The sequence below is a fragment of the Phocoena sinus genome, chromosome 14 (genome assembly GCF_008692025.1).
Source record: "Phocoena sinus isolate mPhoSin1 chromosome 14, mPhoSin1.pri, whole genome shotgun sequence".
NCBI lineage: Eukaryota > Metazoa > Chordata > Mammalia > Artiodactyla > Phocoenidae > Phocoena > Phocoena sinus.
Window position 1 is genome coordinate 26,709,251 of NC_045776.1, and position 27,017 is coordinate 26,736,267.

Consider the following 27,017-nt stretch of genomic DNA (forward strand, 5'->3'; position numbering starts at 1 on the left):
TGGCTACTACTAAAACCCAGAAAATAACAACTGTTGATGAGGGTGTGGAGAAGCTGGAACCCTTGTACACTGCTGGTGGGAATGTAAAATGGCACAGCTGCTTTGGAAAACAGTATGGCAGTTCTTCAAAAAATAAAAATAGAATTACCATATGATCCAATAATTCCGCTTCTGGGTATATACCCAAAAGAATTGAAAGCAGGATCTAGGAGAGATATTTGTTCACATTAGTCACAATAATCAAAAGGTGGAAGCAACCTGCTATTGACCGAATGTCTGTGTCCCTCAAAAACCCATATGTTGATGCTTCGATCCCCTATGTGATGATATTTGGAGGTGGGGCTTCTGGGCAGTAATTAGATTTAGCTGAGGTCATGAGGGTGGAGGCCCTAGGATTGGCTTAATGCCCTTATAAGAAGATCAAGAAACCAGAGCTCTCTGTCCCCATCATGTAAGGATATAGTAAGAAGGTGGTCATCTGTAAACCCGGAAGTGGATCCTCATCAGACACTAAAGGCTGGCACCTTGATCTTAGATTCTGAGCCTCCAGAACTGTGAGAAATGTTAGCTATTTAAGTCACACATTCTGTGGTATTTTGTTTTAGTACCCCAGCCTGATTAAGACACACCCTAACTGTCCATGGACAGATAAATGGATAAACAAAATACGGTGTATACATACAATGGAATATTATTCAGCCTTAAAAAGGAAGAAAATTTTTTGTCATATGTTACATCATGGATGAACTTTGAAGACATCATGCTAAGGGAAATAAGCCAGTCACAAAAAGACACATACTGTATAATTCCATTTATATCAGGTACCTAGAGTAAAGTCATGAAGAAAGCAGAATGGTGATTGCCAGGGTCCAGGGGAAAGAAAAGAATAGGGAGTTATTGTTTAATGAGTATGGAGTTTCAGTTTTGCAAGATGAAAAGAATTCAGGAGCTGGATGGTGGTGATGGCTGTACAGTAACGTGACTATACTTAATGGCACTGTATCGTACACTTAAAAGTGGTTAAGTTGGTAAACTTTATATTGTGTATATTTTATCACAATTTTAAAAATTGTTGAGGCTTACTCTATTATGCTCAATTTTGGTAAATATTCCATATGTACTTAAAATAATGCATTTTCTGCACATTATTTGTAATCACTGGGTCAAATTTGTTAATTATGCTGTTCCAAAAATCTGTATCTTTAATGATTTTCTGTTTGCTTTTTGTATCAATTACTGAGATAGGTATGGTAAAATGCTTCACTATACTTGTGGATTTTCTCACTGTAGTTCTGTAAGCTACATTAAGTGCGTGTCATTAGGTGCATACAGATTTAAAATTGCTATATTTTACTGGTGAACTTGACTCACTCAGAGAAGTCCCAAGTATGGTATCCCCATCAGGTCTATAAATGTAGACCATTTATAGTTCCTCCTGGTCCAGAGGCAATTTACTAATCAGAGGTCATTTTTATCATAAACCTCTATCATGTTTCCAGGTGAACAGAGCTAGAAAATTAGCTGAAGGTTAAGTTCTTATGTAGACAGGAAAAGGTTTTGTTAACCCTTTACCTATAGTGATTTTTTTATCAGTCTGAAAAATCTCAGACTTTATCTCGTCACATATTGCTACTGCCTCATTTTGGTTTTTTGTTCTTTGAGGACTCCAATTAAACATTTGTTAGACTTTCTTGGCATTGTCTTCTGTCTCAAATCTATGTCCCTAATATTTTCTTACGCACTTTCCATCTTTTTGTTTCCCTGAGCTTCATTCTAAATAGTCTTCTAACATGTTCTTGTTATTAATTCTCTCTTAAACCATGTGTAATATACATATATACCTATAAACTTATCCATTGAGTTCTTAAACATCTCAATTCTAGAGTTTCTATTAGATTATTTTTTCAAGGTTTATTTACTTATTTGTGTAAGCTTGCTTTCATTGCAGTCTTTTTCTGATTTTTGATTATGTTTGGTCATTTAACTTGTAAAATTTTATGTAGGTTAATTTGAAGTTTGGGTTAATGATATCTTCATCTGGAGAGGATTTTTGTTTGATTCTGCCCAGTGTCTGTGGAGTACCACTCTAGGATCTGTTTATTCAGTATTCAAGGAGTGAGATTTCCTGATTGCTATAAAACCTGAATGCAATTTGTGGAAGTGCTGATTTATCTCTGGTTTATCTTTACCCTACGGGATCTTGTATTAAATATGGGGGGTGTTTATTGGACTTTGCTTCTTCTGTGGCACTAGATTTAGATTTATGTCTCTCTTGCCCAGCAATCCTGCAAAAGTCATAGCTCAGTTTATAGATTTTACTTTTGGATTGTCAAATGTCTCAGGATAAATGTTCAGTTTAGCTGCCTAGAACACTGCCGTCTAAGATCTTGACTGGTTAACTCCTTACATTTGGCACTTGCTTCTGATTTTCTAAGTCCAGATTTTTTGGTTGTTCTTAGTTGCTGAGTTGTATCAAATTACCAATTTCTTTAACATATATGCTAGCGTGAAACCCATCCTTGCATTACTGGCATAAAATCTGCTTATAAGTTAGATAGGAAAATTAATTTTTGTTTGGTTTTGGCATTGAGGCTATAATAGCATTTTAAAATGTTTCCCTCATTTTAAAATTCTCTCTACAGTATTAGAAATCAGATCATTGGTTATTTCTGGTGGGAGGTTTGACTGGGAAGGGGCAGGAGGGAATTTTCTGGAGTGATGAAAATGTTCTGTATCTTGATAAGCATTTTTCAAAACTAATTGAAGAGTTTACTTAAGATAGGAGGATTTACCTATATGTTATTTATGCCTTAATAAAAATTGTTCAAATACTAATAACTGTTGAATCTAGTTGGAATGTATACAGATATTCATTGTTATGCTTTCAACTTTTGTTTGTGTTTAAAAATTCCAGACTAAAAAATTGGGAATATAAAAGATAAATTCATTGTTCATTTTCTTTGATACTGTATAGTTTCAGTAAAGGTTAAGGTAAAGTGTAAAGGAGCAAAGAAATGTGATTAAAATAGATGTGTTCTTGGCAAAAGAAGAAAGGTGGCTTGAAACTATCTAGGAGACTTGAACACGGATATAGGGAAAGAGGAAGAAATCAGTGGAAAGGAAAAGAGAGATGTTGAGATCAAGAGGATTGATGGGTTCAGAGACAGGCAGAGAAAGGATTAACAGGACAGGTGCTTAGAAACTAAACTCAGTATTTCATGCATGGTGCTTCTTATGGGTTGTAAGCTCCTTGGTGGAAGGGCTGTACTGTATTCTATTCATCTTTATTCCCCTGAAGATCCTAGCTCGCATTGGCCTTCACTTAACGTCTGTTGAACAATGTTAAACTCTACTGAGGTGGAAATCAAGGTCTAAGGAGAATAAGCCAAGATCAAGAAAAAGCCAAGCTAAAGTTAATGGTGGAAAGCCAGAATTAAAACCTACACTAGATACTGTTCATTCTTTTACTCATTAAACCAATGAGAGGCCCACAGTTTTCCAAGCATTTGTCAGTCATTATAGTCTAGCGGGTTTAAAAACACTTTTAAGAAAAAAAGTTAAACGATAATTATTTATATAATAATCACACAAAGACCTACGTAATTACCATGGAAAAATATTAGGAAGGAAATATTCGGATCCTATGAGCAGTCGGAGAGGGATCTGAATTAAAATGGGGGCATGTGGGTTTAGGGAAGGTCTTTCTGAGGAAGTGATACTTAAACTGAGAGGTGAAGGATGAACAGGAATTAGGCGAAGAGGTGTAGTGGTAAACTATTCTTGGCCCCGGGATCAACATTAGGTGTCTTAAATGGATTCCATCCACCTCTTCAAGGAAATTTGAACCCTGGATTTGGTCCAGCGAATTTTTTGACCAGCTTAACTCAGCATCTTCTCATCCTTTGTCAGCAAGTCAGGAGTGCCGTGAAACTTCCTTCCATCTTCTCTTCCTCTGACATTTCATTTTTCCCAGCTATCTTATTTCCCTGACCCCTCGACTTTCTATCAGGGCTCTTCTGGGCGCTCTCCTATTTCACTTCTCCAACTTCCCTCCCCCAACCCTTTCAACTCTGCAGTCCTTGACATTCAGTCGCCCTTCAAAGTCAGAAAGAACCAGCCAGGTTAGTACTGAGGATATTATCAACCCAAAAAGGTCTCACCAATCTTGCCCCATTAGATCAGAACAATAGCTTATCCAACACCCATATTTAGGTTGTTCCGCCACAACTACTCCGGGGGATGCCTTTATTTGTGGGTGCTCCCTCCGTCCACAGCCACCGTGGGGAAGGGCACTGTAAATGTACCCGTCACGAGTCCCGGCCATCTCTTCTTCCTCTCCGTCCCTCCCACAGCCCAGGCCCTCCTCCAGTCCCGCGGGTAACGCTGCAGTCGCGAGGGCGCTTCAGGGACTGGGGCTGGGCCTCCGCGCCGGGGAGAGGAGGCACCCGCGGGCTAATGGCTGCACGCCGACAAGGCCGAGCGCCGGAAGGCGTGCGGGAGGTGGGCAGGCAGCGGGAGGGGGCGGGGACTCAGGCGAGGCCAGAGCCGCAGGCCCGGGGGGCTGGCGGAAGACGCGGGCGGAAAGCGGCTGGCCGAGAGGGCGGGGCGCCTGGAGGGCGGGGCCGCGCTCGCCGGGGGCGGAGCTCCGGCGGCGGTCACGTGACGGGCCCGGAGGCAGCGGCGGCGGCGGCGGCCGCGGCGTCTTTAGCGGCTCCCAGTGCAGGATGGTGCTGGAGGCGGCGGCGGCGGCCGTGGTGGCGGCGGTGTCGTTGGCGGCAGCGGGAGGGGGTGCTGTGGCGGCGGCGGCGGCGGCGCCCGCGGGTGGTATAAAATGGCGGATTTCGAGGAGTTGAGGGTAAGCGGGGGCGTGGGAGTGGAGAGCGGAGGCCGCGGGGGAGGGGAGGGGAGGGGAGGCGAGGCGGGGAAGCCGCAGCGTCGCCGGCCGCCACCTTCTTGTTTCGCGGGGACCGGTTGGCGGAGCCCCGAGCCCCGGCCCGCGTCCCAACGGGTGCCCGGGCGGGCGGGGGAGGGGAGCGAGGCGGCGGAGGAAGCCCGTGCCACCCGGTGGTGGCGGGCCTGGGGACCAGGTGAGCCGGTCGGTGGGTCCGCACACCTGGCGCGGGGCGCTGGGGCCGCTCTCGGGAGGGGCTCGTGGGGACCCAACTTCCCCGTTTATTTTAAGAGGTGAGGTGGAAAGCAGGATTTGCTTTTCCACCTTCGCGAGGGGTGTACGTGTCTGGCGATTCCTAAGTCTACGGGCTACTCACTTGGTGGGAAGCTGTCTTCTGAAACGTGAAGTTGCTTTTAGGAATTCTCTCTCTTCTGTGGGTGATGCTACCTCTTAGTCAGTTCTGACTCGAGAAAGGCCCCTTCCTCCCACCAGTGCTTCCTCAACATCTTGGGGAGAAGCGTGGTCTTTTGGGAACCCTGCCTTCAATGATGGGCCTTAAACCTTGGTATTTTCTTAGTGCCATGGTAAGAACTCCGCAAAGTCCGTGTTGTCATGAGGTTTGTGAACTCGTTTTGCACTTGAAAATTTTTTCTCCCTAGCCTTTCGAACAAGGTCACAACTTTATTTTTGTTTACCTTTGTATAGTAGAGGTTTGAAATGCACGGTGTTGGGGTTAGACGGAAAAGATACTTTCCCCGTGGGTGATAACCTTCAAAGCCCTCAACTGAGACATAATTGTGATAAACGAGCCAGATTTTTTTATGGATCGCTGAATTACTGGCGGCATAAATGGGATACTTAAGATCGGAAACCCTGATTTAAAAAAAAAAGTCTTTCAAAAAAGGGATGAAGAGGAACTTGAAATTAAGTTAACTGCAATCAGTTTGCACAACCATGGACGTGTTGTTAGCATTACTGTTTCCGAATAAGAAGGAAAAGAAATCTGGTAAAAGATTCAGTTTGTATGTTTATTATTGTTTTTTGGAGAGGGATGGGATGCGGGGGAAGCATGTTGTCTGGTTACCTGGCTGGTTTGGTGAACATCAGCAAAAGAACGTATTCATGGTTCTGATCTAAAGGTAAATTGCTTCAGTTTGAATAATGCCTGCCATTTTCTCTCTTGCTGTTTCAAAAATTATTTAATTCCCGGTAAAGAGAAAAGTATATTCATGCATTTTATGCCCTGTGCTAGTTTACACAGAGAACCGTGATAGTAGGGAAAGGGTGTTCATATTGATAAGTGTAAGGGTGTTAGTGTCAGAACCTCAGCTGTAGGGGTTATAACACCTGTAGAGCTTTTGAAACAACCAGGCCTGAGCCTCACCTGTGTAAATTCATGCATTAGGTTTAGGATGGGTTGAGAATACTGAAGTTTGTAGTTATTTATATCTGCAGTATTGTCTTGGGATTTGTGTAGTAACGGATTATATAACTTTATCTCTTCAAAGATTTTTTTTTTGTTGATGAAGTTTTCCAGGGCTTGTGTTAGACTTTTCTGTCGTTTGTCAAAGCTTAATAAAAAGTGAAGAATTTATTTATTGGTATAGGGCAGAAAGAGCAGTCAGTGCTTAGGTTGGAGTGGAATCAGGAACTGGAAAGTGTTTGGAAACCAAGATTTTCTCTTTCTTTGTCTCCCCTTCTTCCCCCTTCCCTCCCCACTCCCTCCATCCTCTGTCTCCATCCCATACCCCTCTCTCTTCCCTCCCATTTTGTTTTGTGGGTCAGCTTCATCATCTTTTTCTGTAAATCAGCTGTCTTTTCTTCTCCCTGCACTTGCTGGAAGATAGCTCCTCTGCCATAGTTCACGTTAGGAGACTTAACTGGGGAGAGTTTTCAGAGGAGGGAAGGGTATGGGCTGTGCAAATGCTGAAAGAGTTATTCACCCCAGTTTTTGCCTTACCTGCTCAGTAGCATCCTCTACACTTAAAGATGTGCTGTAGCTCTCCCCACTCCCCATTGCAAATCGTGACGATGATGATGATGGCAGATATCCATTATAAGAAAGTGCTTATTATATGCCCGGCCCTGGTTTAAGCACTTTACATACATACTGATTTAGTTCTCACAACAATTCTGTGAAAAATTGAGGCACAGAGAGGTTGAATAACCTGACCTAGATCACACAGCTCATTACTGGAAGACCTGGGATTTTTGACCTCGGAGGTCTAGCTTTAGAGTGAACGCTCCTTAGAGTCTAAGCTCTACTGCTCTGTTCAGTTTCCTTTGGGTCCACGTGGTGCTCCTAGCTACCATCCTGCACTTTATGAACTAAATTGAATGATAAACAATACCCTGCTTATATGATATATAATATTGTAGGGAAAACTGGACAACTGAAGAAAAATCTAATTAGAAAGGAGGAAAAGGGGAAGAAACATCGAGGGTTTTCTAAATGGTCTCTGCTACAGAATATATTCTGAAGTAAATTGAAGGACCAGGAAAAATCACGGGCATTGGTTTGTTGGCTGACTTCTCGGCCGTAGAAGAAATGGCCAGCCGACCTGAATGCCAGGTTTGGCTGCTGATAATGCCGCTGAGAGGATTTCCTTTATCTTTGTCCGTTATCATTCAGGGCCACTTCCTAGGAGCCCGTATAACCAGAGCAGGTCACTGCTGGCTAGCGCTGGCGTCTCCTGTACTGGAGGTCTGGAATTTTGGGAAAGGTCATCTTCACTGTGCTTCAGTGACTCCTGTGCCTTTGCTTTGCTCGGGGGAGGGGAGTTATTTGACGAGGCAACTCCAGACAGAGGAGTTGCCTGACAGTTTCAGTGTTTTGAGACTTCCCTGTGGGCCAGTACCAGAGATCTTGTCCAGTCACAGCAGAATATGGCATCCCTACACTTCGCTGCTTTCAGTTCAAGTGACCAGTAGAATACCAGCACACCTCTCTTCATTTCTTCTGGGAGAGAGGATCGGTGAGGGTCCGCTTCTGTCCTGTTTATCTATGGCCAGGAGGTTAGAGTCACATCACGCAAACCTGACTCACAGGATCATCCTGATGGGTGAGGGAAGGGAAGGGGTAACTTCTGTGCAGGGCAGTTGTGGGCTGTGTAGTCAAAGATGATTATAATAGTGCCTCAGGTATTAGAAGCTTTCAGGGTGCTAGAGAAGAAATTCAGTTCAGTGGTGGCTTGTTGAAAACATTTATGTTGTTAGGAGTTTGTGAATTAACTAATTATTGAATTAACCTGGGACAAGCTCATGCAGTCTGGTGGCCTAGGCCTCTGTCACTGTTGCCCTGCTTTCTTCCTCCAAAATATTCTCCAGCAGTGCCAAGCACAGTGGTGGAAGAGAGGCGGAGTAGTTGGAGTCTAAAAGTCCCTCACCTCTTCTTCAACCAGAGCAGCTTTTCTACCCTTGCCTCCTGCAGTTGCATAATTTCAATACTCCTCCTGGTGCAGTCCTTAAAAAGGTCCCTGCTGCAATTTAACCTGTTTAATCCACTCTTCCTTCTTCTCTCCAGTGTGGGAGTGGAGGGGGGATCTACTGTACTAACTTTTTTTTTAAGGCTCTCTCTCCTGTGCATTGAGGGTTTATTATCTCTGTGCGTGTCAGAGAATGAGAGTCAATGTGTGTGCAGGAATCTAGTGGAAGAGCCAGTGATAGTAACTTAATAGATACTGGTAAGCCAGACACGGAAGATCTAATAAGAGGGTTAAATAATTCTATAACAGAAGATTTTCTGCCTAGAAGGCTTGAGGGTTTGGTTCCTTACTTGCCATCCTGGTACCTTCGGGTGCTGTTGGGATACACAGGGAGAATGGGAAGTTAATGGGGAAGGGGAGTGTTGAGGTTAGAGGTCCTCATCCCTCCAAGCTGCCAACTATTGGGCAAAGAAATAGACTTAATACATATGATAGATGTTAACAGAATTCACCATGTAATTCAAAGCTGTTATTAGTGGATACAACTAAATTTCCAGGAGGACTTCATTTAAGATCATGTCTATGAAAGCACATTCAAAACCAGATATTTAATTTAAAATGAAATAATTTTTTATAGTCAGTAAACCAAGATATTCTTAGCTGTGGTAGACATTTTTGTGTTTGTTTGCTCCTTAGGTCTGCACCCTCCCTCTGGTAAACATGAATATCTTTTCTGATAAAGGTGGCATTTTTCTAACAAATTCTCCAAATGTTTCTCTTTTCTCAGCATTTTTGCCTTTGTTTTTCTGGATTGGATCTTAGCTAGTCTATTAAAAAAATTTTTTTTTGAGATATAATTCTCATACCATAAAATTCAGCTTTTTAAAGTGTGTAATTCAGTGGTTTTGGTCTATTCACAAAGTTATACAACCATCACCACTATTGAATTTCAGAACATTTTCATCACCCCAAAAGAAACCCATGCTCATTAGCAGTCACTCCCTATGCCCTCTTTCCCCCAGCTCTCAGCATTTGCTACTTTGTCTCTATGGATTTGCCTATTCTGGACATTTCATAGAAATAAAATCTTACATGTGACCTTTTGTGTCTGGTTTCTCTCATTTAACATAATCTTTTCAGGTTCATTCTTGTAGATGTATCAGTACTTCATTCTTTTTTATGGCCGAATAATATTCCATTGTATGGAATATACCACATCTTGTTTATCCATTTATGAATTTATGTACATTTGGGTGATTTCCACTTTTTGACTGGTGTGAACATTTATCTACAAGTGTATAAGTATTGTGTGGACATATGTTTTTGATTGTCTTGGATATATAACTAGGAGTGGAATTGCTGGGTCATGTGGTAACTCTGTTTAAGTCTTTGAGGAACTGCCCAACTCTTTTCCAACTGCTACACCATTTTTCATTCCCACCAGTAGTGTATAAGGGTTCTGCTTTCTCCACATCCTTGTCCATGTGGGTGTGAAGTGGTATCTCACTGCGGTTTTGGTGTGCATTTTCCTGATGACTAACGATGTTGGGCATCTTTTCATGTGCTTATTGGCCATTTGTATACTTCTTTGGAGAAATATCTATTCAGACCTTTTGCCCATTTTTTTAATTGGGTTGTTTGCTTTTTTATTACTGTTTATGTTCTTTATACATTCCAGTTACAAGTTCTTAGATATATGGTTTCAAATATTTTCTTCCTTTTTATGGACTATCTTTTCACTTTTTTGATCGTGTACTTTGAAGCACAAATGTTTTTAATTTTATCTGTTTTTTCTTTTGTTGCTTATGCCTTTGATGTCAAATCTAAGAAACCATTGCCTTATCCAGTGTCAAAGATTTATTCGTGTTTTCATCTAAGAGCTTATATTTATAGTTTTAACTTTTATATTTAGATTGTTTATCCATTTTGAGGTAATTTTTGTTTATGGTGTGAAGTAGAGATACAGCTTCCTTTGCATGTGGATATCCAGTTTTCACAGAACTATTTGTTGAAAAGACAGTTCTTTCCCCATTGAGTTGTCTTGACAGCTAGTCTGTTTTTATTCAGGAATCTGAATTTAAGAAATTCACAGTTGAATTGAAGTTGAAGTAAAAGTGATGTGGAATCAATTGGTATCATAGTCCAAACTATCCTCTGACTTCATTTTGAACCCACTAGTAACATGGTCATTTCCCTAGACTTTTTGGAAAAAATGGTGTGAAACGAATAAGATTTTTTTTTGTGACTGCAGAGAACAATAAAAACTTAACATAGACATTCGGAGTTCTCCATTTGGTTATTCATACAAGTCAGTAAAAAAGCAGATCTAGATTATGCCACAGAAGGTATGTTTTTTTGTTTGTTCTCTGGGTTTTTTTTGATATTAGCATTGGACATGCATGGTTTTCAACTGTATGACCTTAGACAAATTATTTGACCTTTTCCCCCCAATCTGGGAATGGCTTTAATAATATATTTAAAATTTCTTTTTCTTTTCTTCATCTTTTTCTTTCTTTCATTCTTTTTTTCTTTGAATGAAAATGCAGAAAAATCCAGAAAGAAAAGTAAAAGTTCTTTCTTAAATCTTTATATAACTGCCTTTAGTGGGGATTTTTTTCCTTAGTTTTTCTTTTTTTTTTTTTTTAGGTTAATTCCAAAACTCAAAAATAAAGCATGTCTTTCTATATATTGATTTTTCTTTCAACTCTATAAACAGTATCTGTTGCTTGACTCTGTAGTAGATAAGAAATTTAGGTCATTTCATTTTCCGCCTGCCCTGGCACTTTGATTTCTACCAGTTACATTTTTGTTCCTAATTCTGCTGTTGATTATTTTAATCTTTTTGTAACAGTTAAATTTCTCTTTCTTGACCTATCAGTTTTAGACACTATCTCTTTAGTTCCCAGTCTTAAAGAGGATTTAGCACCCATCTTTTTCCCTTTGTTTCTCCCAGCCTCCACCTTTCTTCCCCATTCTAGCCTTAATTTTCTATTGATACTACGTTGTCAAGATTTATAGCATTTATATTGTGGTTTATAACTCTTCTAAACTTCTCTGTGCTTCTACAGGAAGATTCTAGAAATTGAATACTAATAACCAGCCTTTGTAATATGTGTGCTGATATAAGTATTAGTTACTATAGAGCCAAGTAGTGTGGAGCTGCTGAGGAACTTCTGTGTTGTTAAACCTCGGCTCCTTAAAGGAGAAATATAATAAAGCCCTGCATGATTGTGGAGAGCTCATGGAAATCACTTTTAAACTTTAATATTATTGGGTTCACCAAAAGGTTCTTTCCTTTTTTTCCACAAGATGGAGAGTTCTGGTAGCACTTAGTTATCTTTAACTTCATTCGAAACAATTTTGTTAGCTTGTATATGACAGCTGTCATATCAGCGTGCATTTAAAAAAACACTTATCAAAATTGGTGAATTTTTGTGTAGCCATTTTAATATTGAAGATGGAAGAAAAAAACCAACATTTTCGCCATATTATGCTTTATTATTTCAAGAAAGGTAAAAACGCAACTGAAACAAAAAAAGATTTGTGCAGTGTACCGAGGAGGTGCTGTGACTGATCGAACATGTCAGAAGTGGTTTGCGAAGTTTCATGCTGGAGATTTCTCACTGGACAATGCTTCATGGTCGGGTAGACCAGTTGAAGTTGATAGAGATCAAATCGGGACATTAATAGAGAACAGTCAGTATTACACCACGTGAGAGATAACCAACATACTTAAAATATCCAAATCAAGCACTGAAAATCATTTGCACCAGCTTGATTATGTTAATCACTTGGATGTTTGTGTTCCACATAAGTTAAGCGACAAAAACCTTCTTGACCGTATTTCTGCATGCAGTTCTCCACTTAAACGCAATGAAAATGTTCCGTTTTTAAAACAAATTGTGATGGGCGATGAAAAGTGGATACTGTACAATAATGTGGAATGGAAGAGATTGTGGGGCAAGGGAGATGAACCACCACCAACCACACCAAAGGCCGGTCTTCATCCAGAGAAGGTGATGTGTATATGGTGAGATTGGAAGGGAGTCCTCTATTATGAGCTCCTTCTGGAAAACCAAATGATTAATTCCAACAAGTACTGCTCCCAGTTAGACCAACCGAAAGCAGCACTACACCAAAAGCATCCAGAATCAGTCCACAGAAAACACATAATCTTCCATCAGGATAACGCAAGACCGCGTGTTTCTTTGATGACCAGGCAAAAAAACTGTTACAGCATGGCTGGGAAGTTCTGATTCATCCGCCGTATTCACCAGACATTGCACCTTCGGATTTCCATTTATTTAGGTCTTTACAAAATTCTCTTAATGGAAAAAATTTCAATTCCCTGGAAGACTGTAAAAGGCATCTGGAACAGTTCTTTGCTTAAAAAGATAAAAAGTTTTGGGAAGATGGAATTATGAAGTTGCCTGAAGAATGGCAGAAGGTAGTGGAACAAAAGGGTGAATACGTTGTTTAATAAAGTGCTTGGTGAGACTTCCCTGGTGACACAGTGGTTAAGAATCCGCCTGCCAAGGCAGGGGACATGGGTTCGAGCCGTGGTCTGGGATGATCCCACATGCCACAGAGCAGCTAAGCCCCGTGCGCCACAACTGCTGAGCCTGAGCTCTAGAGCCTGTGAGCCACAACTGCTGAGCCCTGGTGCCACATCTACTGAAGCCCGCGTGCCTAGAGCCCATGCACTGCAACTAAGAGTAGCCCCCCCCCCCGCCCCCGCCGCAACTGGAGGAAGCCCGCGTGTGGCAACGAAGACCCAATGCAGGCAAAAATAAATAAATTAATTAAAAAAAAATAAAGTGCTGGTGAAAATGAAAAATGTGTCTTTTATTTTTACTTAAAACCTGAAGGCAGTTTTTGGCAACCCAGTACAATGTGTTTTCATCTTGTAGCCATTGAACTTTTCTTGAAGATGGGCTTTCTGGAGCTCTCAACTTTTTTTTGTAATTCGGGCAGCTTGCTTTCTGGATCTTGCTATACATCTGTCATCCTGAGATTACATTGCACTCCTGGGTTAGGTGTGTTATTTGGATCTCATGTCTTTCTCTTTTTTAGACTTCTTTTTGATTTTACTGGAATGTAATCTTGAGTAGTTTTTTTTTTAAAATTTTATTGAAGTATAGTTGATTTACAAGGTTGTGTTAACTTCTGCTATACAGCAGAGTGACTCAGTTACACGTATATATTCTTTTTCATGTTCTTTTCCATTCTGGTTTGTCACAGGATATTGAGTATAGTTCCCTGAGTTATGCAGTAGGACCTTGTTTATCCATCCTATATATACTAGTTGGTATCTGCTAATCCCAAACTCCCGGTCCTTTCCTCCCCCTACCCCCTCTTGAGTAGTTGTTTTAGAAAGGATATGCTGGTGATAGACTTTCTAATTTCTTGAATGTTTGAAAATGGCTTGCATTTGTTCCTGATTGAAAGTTTAGATACAGAATTATAAATTGGTAATACAGTTTTTCCTTTTGAATGTTGAAAGCTTTGCTTTGGGAATTTAAAGCACTCAATATTGCTGATAGAGATCCATTGCAAATCTGATCGTTATCTTTTGTGGTAACCTTGTTTACAGTCTTTATGGTGATCTTATCTTTGGTGTTGTGAAATGTGTCTAGTTGTGGGCCTTTTTCATTCCTTCTGGTGGAACCTTTTCGGATGTAAGGCTCTTCAGGTCTGGGGAATTATCTTCTGTTTTTTTGTTAATTTTTTTCCTTTTTTCTCTGAGACTCTTGACAGGTGAATATCGGATTTCCAAGATGTACATTTTATTTGTTTACGTTCTGGAAGGTTTCCTTGACTTAGAACTCTTCCATAGAATTTATTTTAGTAATTATATTTTTGATTTATAAGAGTTTTATCCTCTTTTTCTTTATTTCTTCCCTTCCTTTTTTTTAAAATAGCAACCTGTCCTTGAACTCTCTTAGGATACTAATTCCTTCAAAAAGTTCTTTTGAAAAAAAAAAAAAAAAGTTCTCTTGAGTCATTTCTCAGAATTGGTAATGGTTAATAGTGGTTTATGTATTTGGGTATATCATGCTAATTTAAAATTTTTAAATATTTACATTATTTAATAGGTACAAAAGGTTGTTTATAACAGGTAAGATGTAGGTAAATAAACATGCATGTGCTCACCACCCAAGTTAAGAAATAGTTCATTAGGTCAGCAGGGTGCCCTTCCCTGATCACATCCACATTACATAGATATAAAAATTATATATATATAAATCACACATTTTATATATACAAATTTTTTGTTTTTGTGTGTTTTTAAATTTTATACAAATTGAATAAAAGCTGTATGTATTGGGGGTGTTTTGGTTTATCATTGTTTTTGAGTTTCCATTGTATAAATACCAATTTATCCATTCTCGTTGGAAATTTGTGTAGTTTCCTTTTTTTTCCTTATCTACACTTCTGAAATCCAAAAGGCTCTGAAATGCAAAATAAAACTTTGTGAACAAACTTAATCTGCATTGATATGGTGTTATTTGTAGTCTTTATTGATCTCATTTAATGTGAATATTTAATACAGTATGTTTCACTGTAGAAACTCTAGGAGTAGCATTGCATTGCTGGGACTTAAGGATATTCGCATCTTCAACAGCACTGGATAATGCCAGATTATTTTCCAAAGAGGATTGTATCAGTATTTGCTCCCTCCAGGAATACAGAGGTTTCCTTAGCTTTCTTGCTAATACTTAGTTTTATCAGGCTTTAAAAGTTTTTGCCAGTGAGTATGAAGTATCACCTTTTAGTTTTCAATTTTTTCCTTTTACTAATGAGTTTGAGCATCTTTTACTGTGCTGATTAACCTGTTCTTACCTCTTCTGGGATTCTATTCATTTCTTTTGCCCATGTTTGTACTAGGTTTTTAAAAAAAAAATTTATTTCTTACTGATTTTGTTATACAATTGGATCTATCTATACTTTCTGGACTCTAGTCTCTTAGTGTAACCGTACCATCACATTGTTTTAATTACTGTAACTTTGTACAGCTTCTGTAAAAACAAACTTCTATTGCTCTAGGGCATACATATGTATAGAAAGAAAGTACACAGATCATGAGAGGACAGCTAAATGAATTTTCTCAATATAACCATATGCAGGTCAGGAAATAGAACATTACTGGCACCCTAGAGAGTTCCCTTGAGTCCTCTCCCAGTGACTAACCTCTTCCTTCTTAAAGATACCTACTGGCCAGACTTTAACATCTTAGACTAGTTTTGCCTATTTTTTGAACCTTATATAAATGGAACTATATTACGTGTATATTTTTTGTGTCTCACCTCTTCCTCTCAATTTTGTTTGCGAGATTCATCCTTATTGTTGTATGTAATTGTAGTTTTTTGTTCATTCCCTTCCAATAGCAAAATAATAGAGTTCTAGTTTTTCCTTGTCCTTTCTCGTCCACCTTTTTAATTTTAGACATTTTGGTGGATGTTTAGTGGTCTTAATTTGAATTCCCCTAATGAGAAATGATGTTAAGCCCCTTTTAATATACTTACTGGCCATTTGGATGCCTTTTGTGAGGTGGTTTGCCAAGTCTTTTGTCCATTTTTATATTTGGTCTTTTTCATACTGATTTGTAGGAGTTTATTATATATCCCAGATACCAGGACTTGCAGGTTATATTTTGCAAATATCTTCTGGTTTTCCCAGCCCTATAAGTCTATTCAAAGTTCTGCTGGATTTCTTAACTTATCAATTGCCCTTTTTCCATTGGCAGTTATCTCCAGGGGAAAAGAGGCATCAAATATTAGACTCCATTTTCTAGGCTTCCCTTCTTTCCACGGTCTTGGCCTCCCAGGTTCTTGCTGCCTTTCGTAGTGCTTCTTGTCTTCAAACAGATGTTTTTTATATTATGTTCAGTTTTTAAAGTTTTCATAGGGAGGGTTGGTGTGAAACCGTCTAGTCAGTCATTGAGGGACACAGAAGTAGGCCAGGTCCTCCTGCCTTGTACTTCTTCAAGGAATTTCTTGCTGGTTTGCTCCTCCATAAAATTTTAGTATTGTTTTTTAAAGTTATATAGATACACACATGCAACCTATTGGGATTTTGATGGAAATGCATTGAATTTGTAAACCAGTTTGAAGGGAACTACTAGCATTTTGTTATTAAGTTTCTTAACCATGAACATTGTAGTATCCATTTATCTAGGTCTTTTACAGTCTCTTTCAATAAAGTTTTATAATTTTCTTCAAATAAACTTTTGCAAGTATTTTGTTAGATTTATTTCTAGGTACCTTATTTTTGTATCAAATCATTAATGGTATCTTTTAAAATTATATTTTCTACCTTGCTGGTGTATAGAAGTACAATTTGACTTCGTATAACAACCTTGCTATCCTTCTAATTGTGATAAATTGTGTATAGAATTCTTTAGGATTTTCTGTGTGGACAGATCTATCTGTGAATAATGACCTCTTTGTTTCCTCCTTTCCAATTCTTATGCTTTTTTTTCTTTCTTTTTCTTGTCTTAATGTGCTGGCTAGGATCTCCAGTACAATGTTGAATAGAAGCGGTGATGGGGGCATCCTGATCTTGTTCCTGATTTTAAAGGGAATGCTATCAGAGTTTCACAGTTAAGTATGCTGCTTGCTGTAGGTTTATTGTAGATAATCTTTTCAGGTTAAGGGTGTTCCTTTCTATTATTAGCTTTTTAATTAAAAAGAAAAAGAATGGATGTTGAAGTTTATCAAAAGCTTTTTCTGCATCTTTTGAAAGGATCATATGTTTTTCTTTTGTAACCTGTTAACATGATGAAATACATTGATTGATTTTCTAATATTTAAACCAACCTTGTGTTCCAAGTATAAAGTCAGCCCTGGTCTGTCCCTTTTTTCCATTATTGGACTCAATTTGAATATAGTTAATGTAGGATTTTTGTTTCTAATAATGAGTAATATTGAGCTATAATTTAAAAGATATATATACTTTTCCTCTTTCTTCTGGAAGAGTTTATGTAAGATTAGAATAATTTGTTTCTTGAGTGTTTGGTAGAACTCCCTTGTAGAATTGTTACTGTTTTCTTTGTGGGACACATCTTAATCACTGATTCAATTGCTTTGGTTATATGATTGCTCATATTTTCAATTTTCAAACTGGTTTTGGTAGGTTATACTTTTATAGAAAATTGTCCATTTCATTCACGTTCTTGAATTTATGGCATTAAATTGTTAGTCTCTTATTTTGTAGTTACTGTCCTTATCTTTTTTTTTAAATGCTCCCCTTTTCTTGATGAGTTTTAAAAGCTAAAAGTGCCAATTTTTAAAAGCTTTTCAAAGAATCAAATTTTTGTCCTTTTTATGCTCTTTAATGTATCCTCCCCCTACTTAATTTCTGCTTGCTTTCTTTCTTTTATACTTACTTTGGGTTTATTTCTATTCCTTTTTAAATTTCTTAAGTTGGACACCTTGCTTATTAACTTTTAACACTTTGACAGGCTTAAATGATCATGAATTTCTATGTATTTGCTTTCCCTGCATCACACAAGGGATGAATTCTTTATGAGTGACTTAAAAGTTTTGTTTCCAAACATATGGGTGATCCTTTAGTTAATTTGGTTTTTGATTTGTAATTGTGTTGTGGTTAGGCAGCATGATCTGTATGATACAGTCCTTTGAAATCTGTTGTGACTGTGGTCAGTTTTTTGTATTTGAAGAGAATGTGTATTTTCTATTTGTTGGTGCAAAGTTTTATATATGTCCAGTAGTTAGACTTGTTAATTCTGTTGTTCAAATCTTATATCTTTGTTTTTTTAGAGAGCAGGTGTATGTTAGTCTTTTACTAGAATTATTTTTTCAGTTTCCTTGTAGTTTCTTTCAATTTTTAAAATGCATTTTAAAATTGTTATTAGTACATGAAAATTTATCATATATTGCTGTTGAATTGAAACTTTTACTCTGTGTAGTGACTCCTTATGTCTAGTAATGCTTTTTGTATTACATACTACTGTTTGATATTAACATACCTATTATTATTATTTTTGGTCAGCTAGTTTTGCCTGATTTTTAAAACTCCCCCTTCCCCTACATTTTTGTGTTCTTTTATTTTAATCTCTTGTGAATGTCATGCTATTGAATTAAAAAATTAATCTGCTATAATAGTGTTGGTCTTTGTAATTTTAAATTAAACTTTTTATTAAAATAATTGTCAATTCACTGACAGTTTTAAGAAGTAATACAGAGACATCTGTGTACTCTTTACCCAGTTTCCCCCATTGGTAATGTCTTGCAAAACTGTAGTACAATATCACAACCAGGGTATTGATACTGACACAATATACAGACCATTTCCATCACCACAAGGATCCCTCATATTATTATTTTTATAGCCACACCCATTTCCTTTCCATCCCCTTAATCTCTGGGACCCACTCATTTGTTCTTCATTTCTATGATTTTGTCATTTTAAGAATGTTATATAAATGGGCTCATACAGTTTGTCACCTTTTGGGTTCAGTTTTTTTCACTCAGCATAATTCTCTAGAAATTCATCCATGTTGTTAAATGTATTGGTAGGTCATCCTTTTTTACTGCGAGTAGTAGTCCATGGTATGGATTTGTTTAACCATATACCTGTTGAAAGACATCTGAGTTGTTTACAGTTTTTGGCTATTATGAATAAAAGTGCTATGAAGATTTGTGCATAGGGTTTTTTTTTTTGACATAAGTTTTCATTTCTCTGGGATAAATGCCAGGAGTGCAGTTGCTGGGTTGTATGATTATTGTGCATATAGTTTTTTAAGAACTTGCCAAACTGTTTTCCAGAGTGGCTGTACCATTTTACATCCCTACCAGCAATGTATGGAGTGATCCAGTTTTTCTGCATCCTTGCCAGCATTTGGTGTTACCACTGTTTTTGATTTTAGCCATTCTGGTATGTACCTAGTGATATCTTAGTAAGGTTTTAATTTGCACTCCCCTAATGGCTAATGATACTGAACATATTTTCATTTGCTTATTTTTCATCTGTGTATCCCCATTGATGAAATGTCGCTTCATGTCTTTTTTCTAATTGGATTGTTTTTTTCCTGTTGAGTTTTGAGAGTTCTAGATATATTCTAGATACTAGTCCTTTGTTGGATTGTCTTTTCATCCTTTTAGCAGGGTCTTGCAAGGGCACAAGTTTTTAATTTTGGTGAAGTTCAGTATATTATTGTTATGCCTTTTGTGAATCTTGCTCTGAGTGTCAAGTATACAAACTCTATGCTTAGCCCTAGATCTTGAATATTTTCTTCTGTGTTTTTTCCCCTAAGTTTTACAGCTTATTCTAACATTTAAGCGTGTGATCCATTTGGAGTTATTTATTTTTTTTTTGTGGTACGCGGGCCTCTCACTGTTGTGGCCTCTCCCGTTGCGGAGCACAGGCTCCAGACGCGCAGGCTCAGTGGCCATGGCTCACGGGCCCAGCCGCTCCGCGGCATGTGGGATCTTCCCAGACCGGGGCATGAACCTGTGTGCCCTACATCAGCAGGCGGACTCTCAACCACTGCGCCACCAGGGAAGCCCCATGGAGTTATTTTTTATATAAAATGTGAGACTTAGGTGGAAATTCGTTTTTTGGTCTATGGATGTGCAGTTGCTGCAGTACCATTTTTTTTTTTTTTTTTTTTGAGGTACGCGGGCCTCTCACTGTCGTGGCCTCTCCCACTGCGGAGCACTGGCTCCGAACGCGCAGGCCCAGTGGCCATGGCTCACGGGCCCAGCCGCTCCGCAGCACGCGGGATCCTCCCGGACCGGGGCACGAACCCGTGTCCCCTGCATCGGCAGGCAGACTCCCAACCACTGCACCACCAGGGAAGCCCATGCAGTACCATTTTTTGAAAGGCTGTCTTTCCCTCATTAAGTTACTTTTGCACCTTCACCAAAAACTATTTGGGTGTATTTGTGTAGGTCTGTTTCTGGGTTCTCTGTTGTGTTCCACTGACCTTTATGTCTATCCCTCTACTAATACTACATACAGTCTTAATTACTGAGCTAAGTTGTGAAATAGGATAGACAGATTCCTCTCTCTCTATGCTTTTTCAAAATTGTTTTAGCTCTTCTAGTTCCTTTACCTTTCCATGTAAATTTTAGAATAATCTCATCTATATCCATAAAAAGTCTTGGTGAGATTTGGGTAGGAATTGTGTTAAATCTGTGTATCAATGTAGGGAAAATTGATATTGTTACTTTGTTGAGTCTTCCAATCCACAAAGAATCCATTTATTTAGATCTTTATAGGCTTCTTTCATTTGTGTTTGTAGTTTTCAGCAAACAAGTCCTGTATATGTTTTGTTATATTTTTAAACATATGTATTTTCATTTTCCTAGGAGTGATTATAAATAGTATTGTGTTTTTAACTTGTTTTCACATGTTCTTTTTAGTATATAGAGATGTGATTGGTACTTGTGTGTTGGTTTTGTATCCTGCCACCTTGCTGAACTCAGTTATTCGTTCTAGTAGTTGTTTTGCAGATTCCTTGGGATCTGCAAATACAGGCGGTTTTATTTTTTTCTTTTCAACCCCTATGTTTTTTCTTTTTGTTGTCTTATTCCACTAGCTAGAACTTCCAACACATCCTTGCCTCATTCCCAATCTTAGGGGGAAGTATTCATTCTTTCACCATTAAGTATGTTAACTCTAGATTTTTTGGTAGGTGCTTTCTGTCAAGTTCAGGAGGTTCTCTTCTATTCCTATTTTTCTGAGAATTTTTATCATGAGTGGGCATTGAATTTGTCAAATGCTTTTTTCTTCATTGCTGTATATATAAAAGATTATGTATATATAATCATGTGATTTTCTTTTTTAGTTGTTAATATAGTGTACTTCATTGATTTCAAACATTGACCCAACCTTGTATCCCTGGAATAGACGCTTTCTTTGGTCTTGGTGTTAATTCTTTTTATATATTGCTGAATTCTATTTGCTAATACTTTAAATATTTTAGCATCTGTATTCGTGAAGGATGTTGGTTTGTAGTTTTATTTTTTGAACTGCCTTTGTTTGGTTTTGGTATCAGGATAATACTAGCGTCATAAAATGAATTTGGAAGTCTTCTCTCATATTCTGTTTTCCAGAAGAAATTATGTAGAATTGGTGTTAATTCTTATTTAAATGTTGGGTAGAATTCTCCAATAAAATGATCTGGGTGTGTGGTAATTTCTTTTTGTTTGGAGTTTTAAAATTAAGAATTAAATTTCCTGAATAGCTAGAGGTGGGTATTCAGATTATCAGTTTCATATTGAGTAAGTTTTGGTGGTTTGTGTTTTTCAAGGAATCGATCCATTTCAACCAAGTTGCCAAATTCATGTGTGGAGAGTTGTTCTTAGTATTCCCATATTATCTTTTTGATGCTGTGGTTTCTGTAATGATATCCCCTAATCTTGCTATTTTAATTGGGAAGTTTATTTCATTTTTTTTGTTGGAATTACTGACATATTTGCATTTATTTCTTCCCCTTCATTTTGAGCATCTTGCTTTTGCTGGGTTTTGTCTCCCTATCTGTTTTCTTGCTGTCTTGTGGGTTGTTCATTTTCCTTCCCTCTTTTTCATGTTTTCCCCATTTTACTAGTTGTGAAATTAGTACTTTTTTTTTTGCTTTCTCACAGACTCTTGAAGTTTTCTTGAATTTTCTCTTGAAACTTTAATATATGTATGTAAATCTAAAATTACTTTCTTTTCCTTCCTTGCCTGTAGAACACTTTAAACTGCTTACCACTCTTCATGCATGCCATTTTGCCCAGCACCTTTGTTCTATCTTTTCTTAGCCTCACAAATTTGATATTATAATTTTATCCAATTAATTATCTCCCTCCCCAGGTTTGTCTTTTTCTTTGCTCATCATTCTGCTATCTGAATACTCATTCCTTTAGATTACTCTGGTTCAACAGTGATGGGCTTTTACTTTCCCTTCAATGTGTTAGGTATGCTTTCCTCTTCAGGATTTTTGCACCTGCTGTGTCCTGTGCCTTGGAATGCTTTTCCTCTGATATCCATTGGATGCTTTATTACTTTTTCAGTTACTTACTCAGTTACCTTCTCAGGGAGCTCTACTTTCTTTAAAATTGCAAATCCTCTCTACCTCTTCACTTCATTTCTTTTTCCATCTTTATTTTTGTCCATTGTGTTCATCACCACATGTCATATTATGTATTTTATTTAATTCTTTGTTGTAAGTTTGATCTGTCAAAATTCACTGGAATTTTATTATATTTATAACAAGTTGGGGAGAATTGACATCTTTTCAGCATTTACTACTTTTGCCTAGTAACATAATATATTCCTTAATTCATTCAAGGTTTTTAAAAAAATGTACTATCAGTTTTTTTTAATGTCGGTCTTGAAAAATTTTTAAATTTATACCGTGGCATTTCATATCTTTATGTTACCTAGATTCATTTTAAAAAATACTGTTTTCCCTGATAAGTCATTTGAAAACCTATTTGATGTACAGAAAATTCAAAAAGTTTTGTTGACTGATTATTATTGGGTCTGATTTTTCAGTGGATTTTCTTTTATTTCCAATATAAAAAGTTCTATCATTTGTAAATTATTAATGTTACTTTTAAGATTTTTACTGTCTAGGTTCTTTGGAATTCTTTTAAATGACAAAATATAACGTGTATTTCATAGGTCTTTATGATCCAGTGTTTCGTCTTTAAGTATATTTGTTATTGATTTCTGATAGGTATCCTTTATCATATTAAGAGTTTCTTTCTATTCCTGTTCATTGAGAGGCTTTGTCAGGAATGGATATTATCAAATGCTTTTCTAGCATTTATCCACATAATCATATGGCTTTTTTGTGAACCAGTAAATCTTTTTGTATTGTTTTCATTCTTTATCAATTTTCAGAATACTAATACTAAATATTCGCAATATTTTCTAAAGGAGATCAGTGAGTTGTTTTTTAAGTATCATGTGCAAATGATATTTAATATATTTGATGTGTTTGACTCTGATGCAGTTATTAGTCTTTTTGCTGCTCAAATTGGCTTGTCTTGGGCTACTGGGTTGTTTTCTGTGTCCTTCTGACAAGATTCCAGTAGTCTTTGATAATTTCTTTGCTTTCTGGATAGGATGTTGTAGGCTTATCTTGTGCCTTTTCTACCCCAGACTTGCCAGTTTCTCAAGGAGCCTGGGTTCTTTTTGTGGGAAATGGTATTTAGACCACAATCTTTTTATCCTAGCTTTAAACAAACTGACAAATTTTGTTTAATTAAATCTAAAATACTTTCAGATTAATAGTAAAGTTGGAAAGATAGTACAGTGCCATATACCCCACAACCAGTTTCCCATTCAAGCAAACTTTTTACTATGGAAACATTCTAACTTACAAAGGTAGAGAATTCCCCGTGTACCCAATACCCAGCAGTTATCACCTCTGGTCTTTTTTCATGTATGTCCTCACTTACTCCCCACAAATGATTTTAGAGGAAATTCCATATATTTTATATAAGTTTTATTCATAAGTATTTCAGTATGTGAATAGAAGGACCGAAATCATCTTAACCAAGTAATTTACTAAATTTATGTTAAACCATTTTTATTTTCGTAGATTAAACTTTATTTGGGTACTTTGAGAGCTTTTGTGTCTGTACTCATAGGAAACATTGATGTGTTACAAAAAGACTCATTATCATCTATCTTGGGAAATGAGAAAGAATAGGTGGTATACTAGGCGTTTTGTCAGGCTTTTGCCTAAACTTATGGTTGGATGAGTGGATTCTCCTGCTGAAGTTTGAAAAAACAATAATTTGCATATTTTAAAAACTTGTGTTTTGTGTTCAACCATTTTTTCCATGTTTGTCTTCTATCTTGTATTTGATTTTCTGACTCTTATGCTTTTGAACAGTTTAAGGAACAGAATTCCATCTTTTCCTTGAAGAGTTAGTAGAATTTATTTACTAAGCTATCTTGTCTGGACAGATACTTTTGGAAGTGGAGAGGGGGACAAAGATAATATACTTCTTCTTGAATCAGATTGAGTAATTTATATTTTTCTAGGAAATAACTTACGTCTATATCTTTAAGTTATTAGAATATAACAGCATGTGCTGTTCTCTTTGTTTAAAGAAATTTGCTTAGTATTTGTGGTCTTTATGTTTCTTTCCTCATTCTCAGGACCATATTCATTTTCTTTCCCTTTTTTGGCCTGACTTTACAGGCTTCTTGCATTTTGCTTTCTAAGTCTTGTTTTCTTGCTTTTATCCTTTAATTCTTCACTCTTTTTGAGGGTGTGTGTTTGTTGTTACTTTTTTCATAGGCAGTTTTTTTTGTTTTGTTTTGTTTTGCGGTATGCGGGCCTCTCACTGCTGTGGCCTCTCCCGTTGCGGAGCACAGGCTACGGACGCGCAGGCTCAGCGGCCATGGCTCACGGGCCCAGCCGCTCCGCGGCATGTGGGATCCTCCCGGAACGGGGCACGAACCCGTGTCCCCTGCATCGGCAGGCGGACTCGCAACCACTGCGCCACCAGGGAAGCCCTGTTGTTACTTTTTTGCTTCTCGAATTGACTACTCAATTTATTTTAAATCTTGTATAAAATGGAAGCATTTAGGGAGATGGTCTCCCAAGCTTTGGCTAATTTTATAGGTTTTTAAAATGTGTCTTTTTTATTGTTTCTTTTAATAGATGATTTCCAGTTTTGATTTTTTTTTAGCTGAGTAGTTACTTTTATCAGTGCATTGTGAGGAAGAGATCCACATCAAGTATCTCAAGTAAAAAGGGATTTAATTATAGGGACTACATGATTTCACGGGAGTACAGGGCCAGGAACTGGGGCCTCCTGTGACTTCTGGAATTGCAGTATCTTTCCAACGGGCCACATAGTTTTTCTTTCTATGGCATCAGCTCAAACATGCCTTCGATGTATTGATTATGTACCTGATTTTTTTTTAATCCATTCTTACTTATACGTGAAGGTGTAGATTGTTTTAATATTATAGTTGGGATGGGCGATATTAATAATGTGATTTGTCAGTTTCCATCAGCAGCTCCTCTCCCTTCCCCATATTATCCATCATAGCAGATGGAGGATTTACAAAGCTGTATTGTTCTTTACCATGACTTTTTTTTTGATAGATCTTCATTGGAGTATAATTGCTTCACAGTATAAATACTGTGTTACTTTCTGTTGTACACCACAGTGAATCAGCCACATGCATACATAGGTCTCCATATCCCCTCCTTCTTGAGCCTCCCTCCCACCCTCCCTATCCCACCCCTCTAGGTTATCACAAAGCATCAAGCTGATCTCCCTGTGCTATGCTGCTGCTTCCCACTAGCTAATTACTTTGCATTCAGTAGTGTATATATGTCGATGCTACTCTCACTTCGCCCCAGCTTCCCCCTCCCACCCTGTGTCTTCAAGTCCATTCTCTGTCTACATCTTTCTTCCTGCCCTGCAACTAGGTTCATCAGTACCTTTTTTTTTTTAAGATTCCATATATATGCGTTAGCTGACCCACTAGAGCTTCCCCAAATTCTGTGCTATTTTTGACAATTTTATAGCACCTTCAAGTGGCCTTCACTCCTATATGTAATGTTTCAGTTATATAAAGTCCCAGCTTTAAAATTTGATAATTTTGTGTTATTTAAATTTGACAAAGAAAAAGATTGATTTAAATTTCTAGTCTTAATTTATTTAGCTTTTCTTTAGAAATCAGATTGCTTATGTATCTTTTTAAAAATCAGTTATACCAGCATAGTTCTCTGTAGTTCATGAATTTCCTTAAAGTTAGTCAGCAGACATTTATTGAGAAATTTCTCTGTATAGAGCACATAGCAATTGTAACTGAAGTATTAGAGGGCAGACTTTGGGAGGCAGTAGGATGAACTGGATAAAATCCACTTGAAAAAAATTAGACTAGAAATGTAGACATCAGAGATTGGTGGAAAGTAACAGTTGAAATCCATTCTTGGTAGTATTCATAGCAGGCTCACCTCAGCTGGTGGCTGCTGAAATTGGTTGAAGACAGAGTTAAAAAAAAAAAAAAAAGGCATCACTTTAAGAAGAAGTGGGATCCAGCGAAGTTTGCCAAGAAAAACATATTCATAGAATTTGATTTAGTAATCTCCTTAGAGAATATCTTAGTAGTGAATGCTAAATAAAGGAGAGGGTTCTTTTTGTTGTTGTTTTAAAATAGAAATGGATGACCAGAAAGATAATGTGACTTGGCCAAAGTCCTAAGTCTTGATGCCTGGACTTGACCTTCAACTAGTGATTGCTGGTGTGAAGCTTTCCACAGGGTACCATTGACTCTCAACACCATCATCTTTGAGCAAGTGCCTGGCAATACTTTATTTTGGCAACATTTTGCAGTGTAAAGACAGTCCTGGTTCCTGTTGTTTCCTTTGCCCTTCCCTAAACTGGGGGATTTCTGCTTTGCTTCCGAATGCTGTGATTCTGCATTCATAGTTGAAAGCCTTTCTCTTTCTTCCTTTTCATTTGTATGTTTACAATAGCTATTAGACCAATTACTTCAGCATTCTTGGCCAAATAAAGTTACCATTGGAAATAAGTATTATGCGACCTCCCAGAAATTCCTTTTTGAGAGTCAAGCTTTAGGGTGCCTTGTACTCTATTTGGTCATTTCTGTAACACAAGTTTCCTTAAAGTGAAGAATACCTGAAAATAAGTGTAAGGAGAGAAGCAGTGTATTCTGAGTTAATTTGATTTCTTTAGAAAGAATCACAG

At 37.7% G+C, this 27,017-nt stretch overlaps 1 protein-coding gene across 5 annotated transcripts in view; it reads left to right on the top strand.

Moving 5' to 3' along the window:
• The first annotated feature begins 4,653 nt into the window (after positions 1 to 4,653).
• PIAS2 (protein inhibitor of activated STAT 2) overlaps positions 4,654 to 27,017 on the top strand; it is a 92,694-nt gene continuing 70,330 nt past the window's right edge. For 3 of the 5 annotated variants that reach the window (XR_004353160.1, XM_032654503.1, XM_032654506.1), the window contains exon 1: positions 4,675 to 4,855. Coding sequence is in view for 3 of the 5 variants with exons in the window: in XM_032654503.1 (XP_032510394.1) it covers positions 4,832 to 4,855 (24 nt within the window). In the remaining 2 variants the exon portion in view is untranslated. Of the gene's footprint in view, positions 4,856 to 19,183; positions 19,216 to 27,017 lie in introns of those variants that run through there. The other 2 variants (XM_032654504.1, XM_032654505.1) reach the window with 2 other exon arrangements.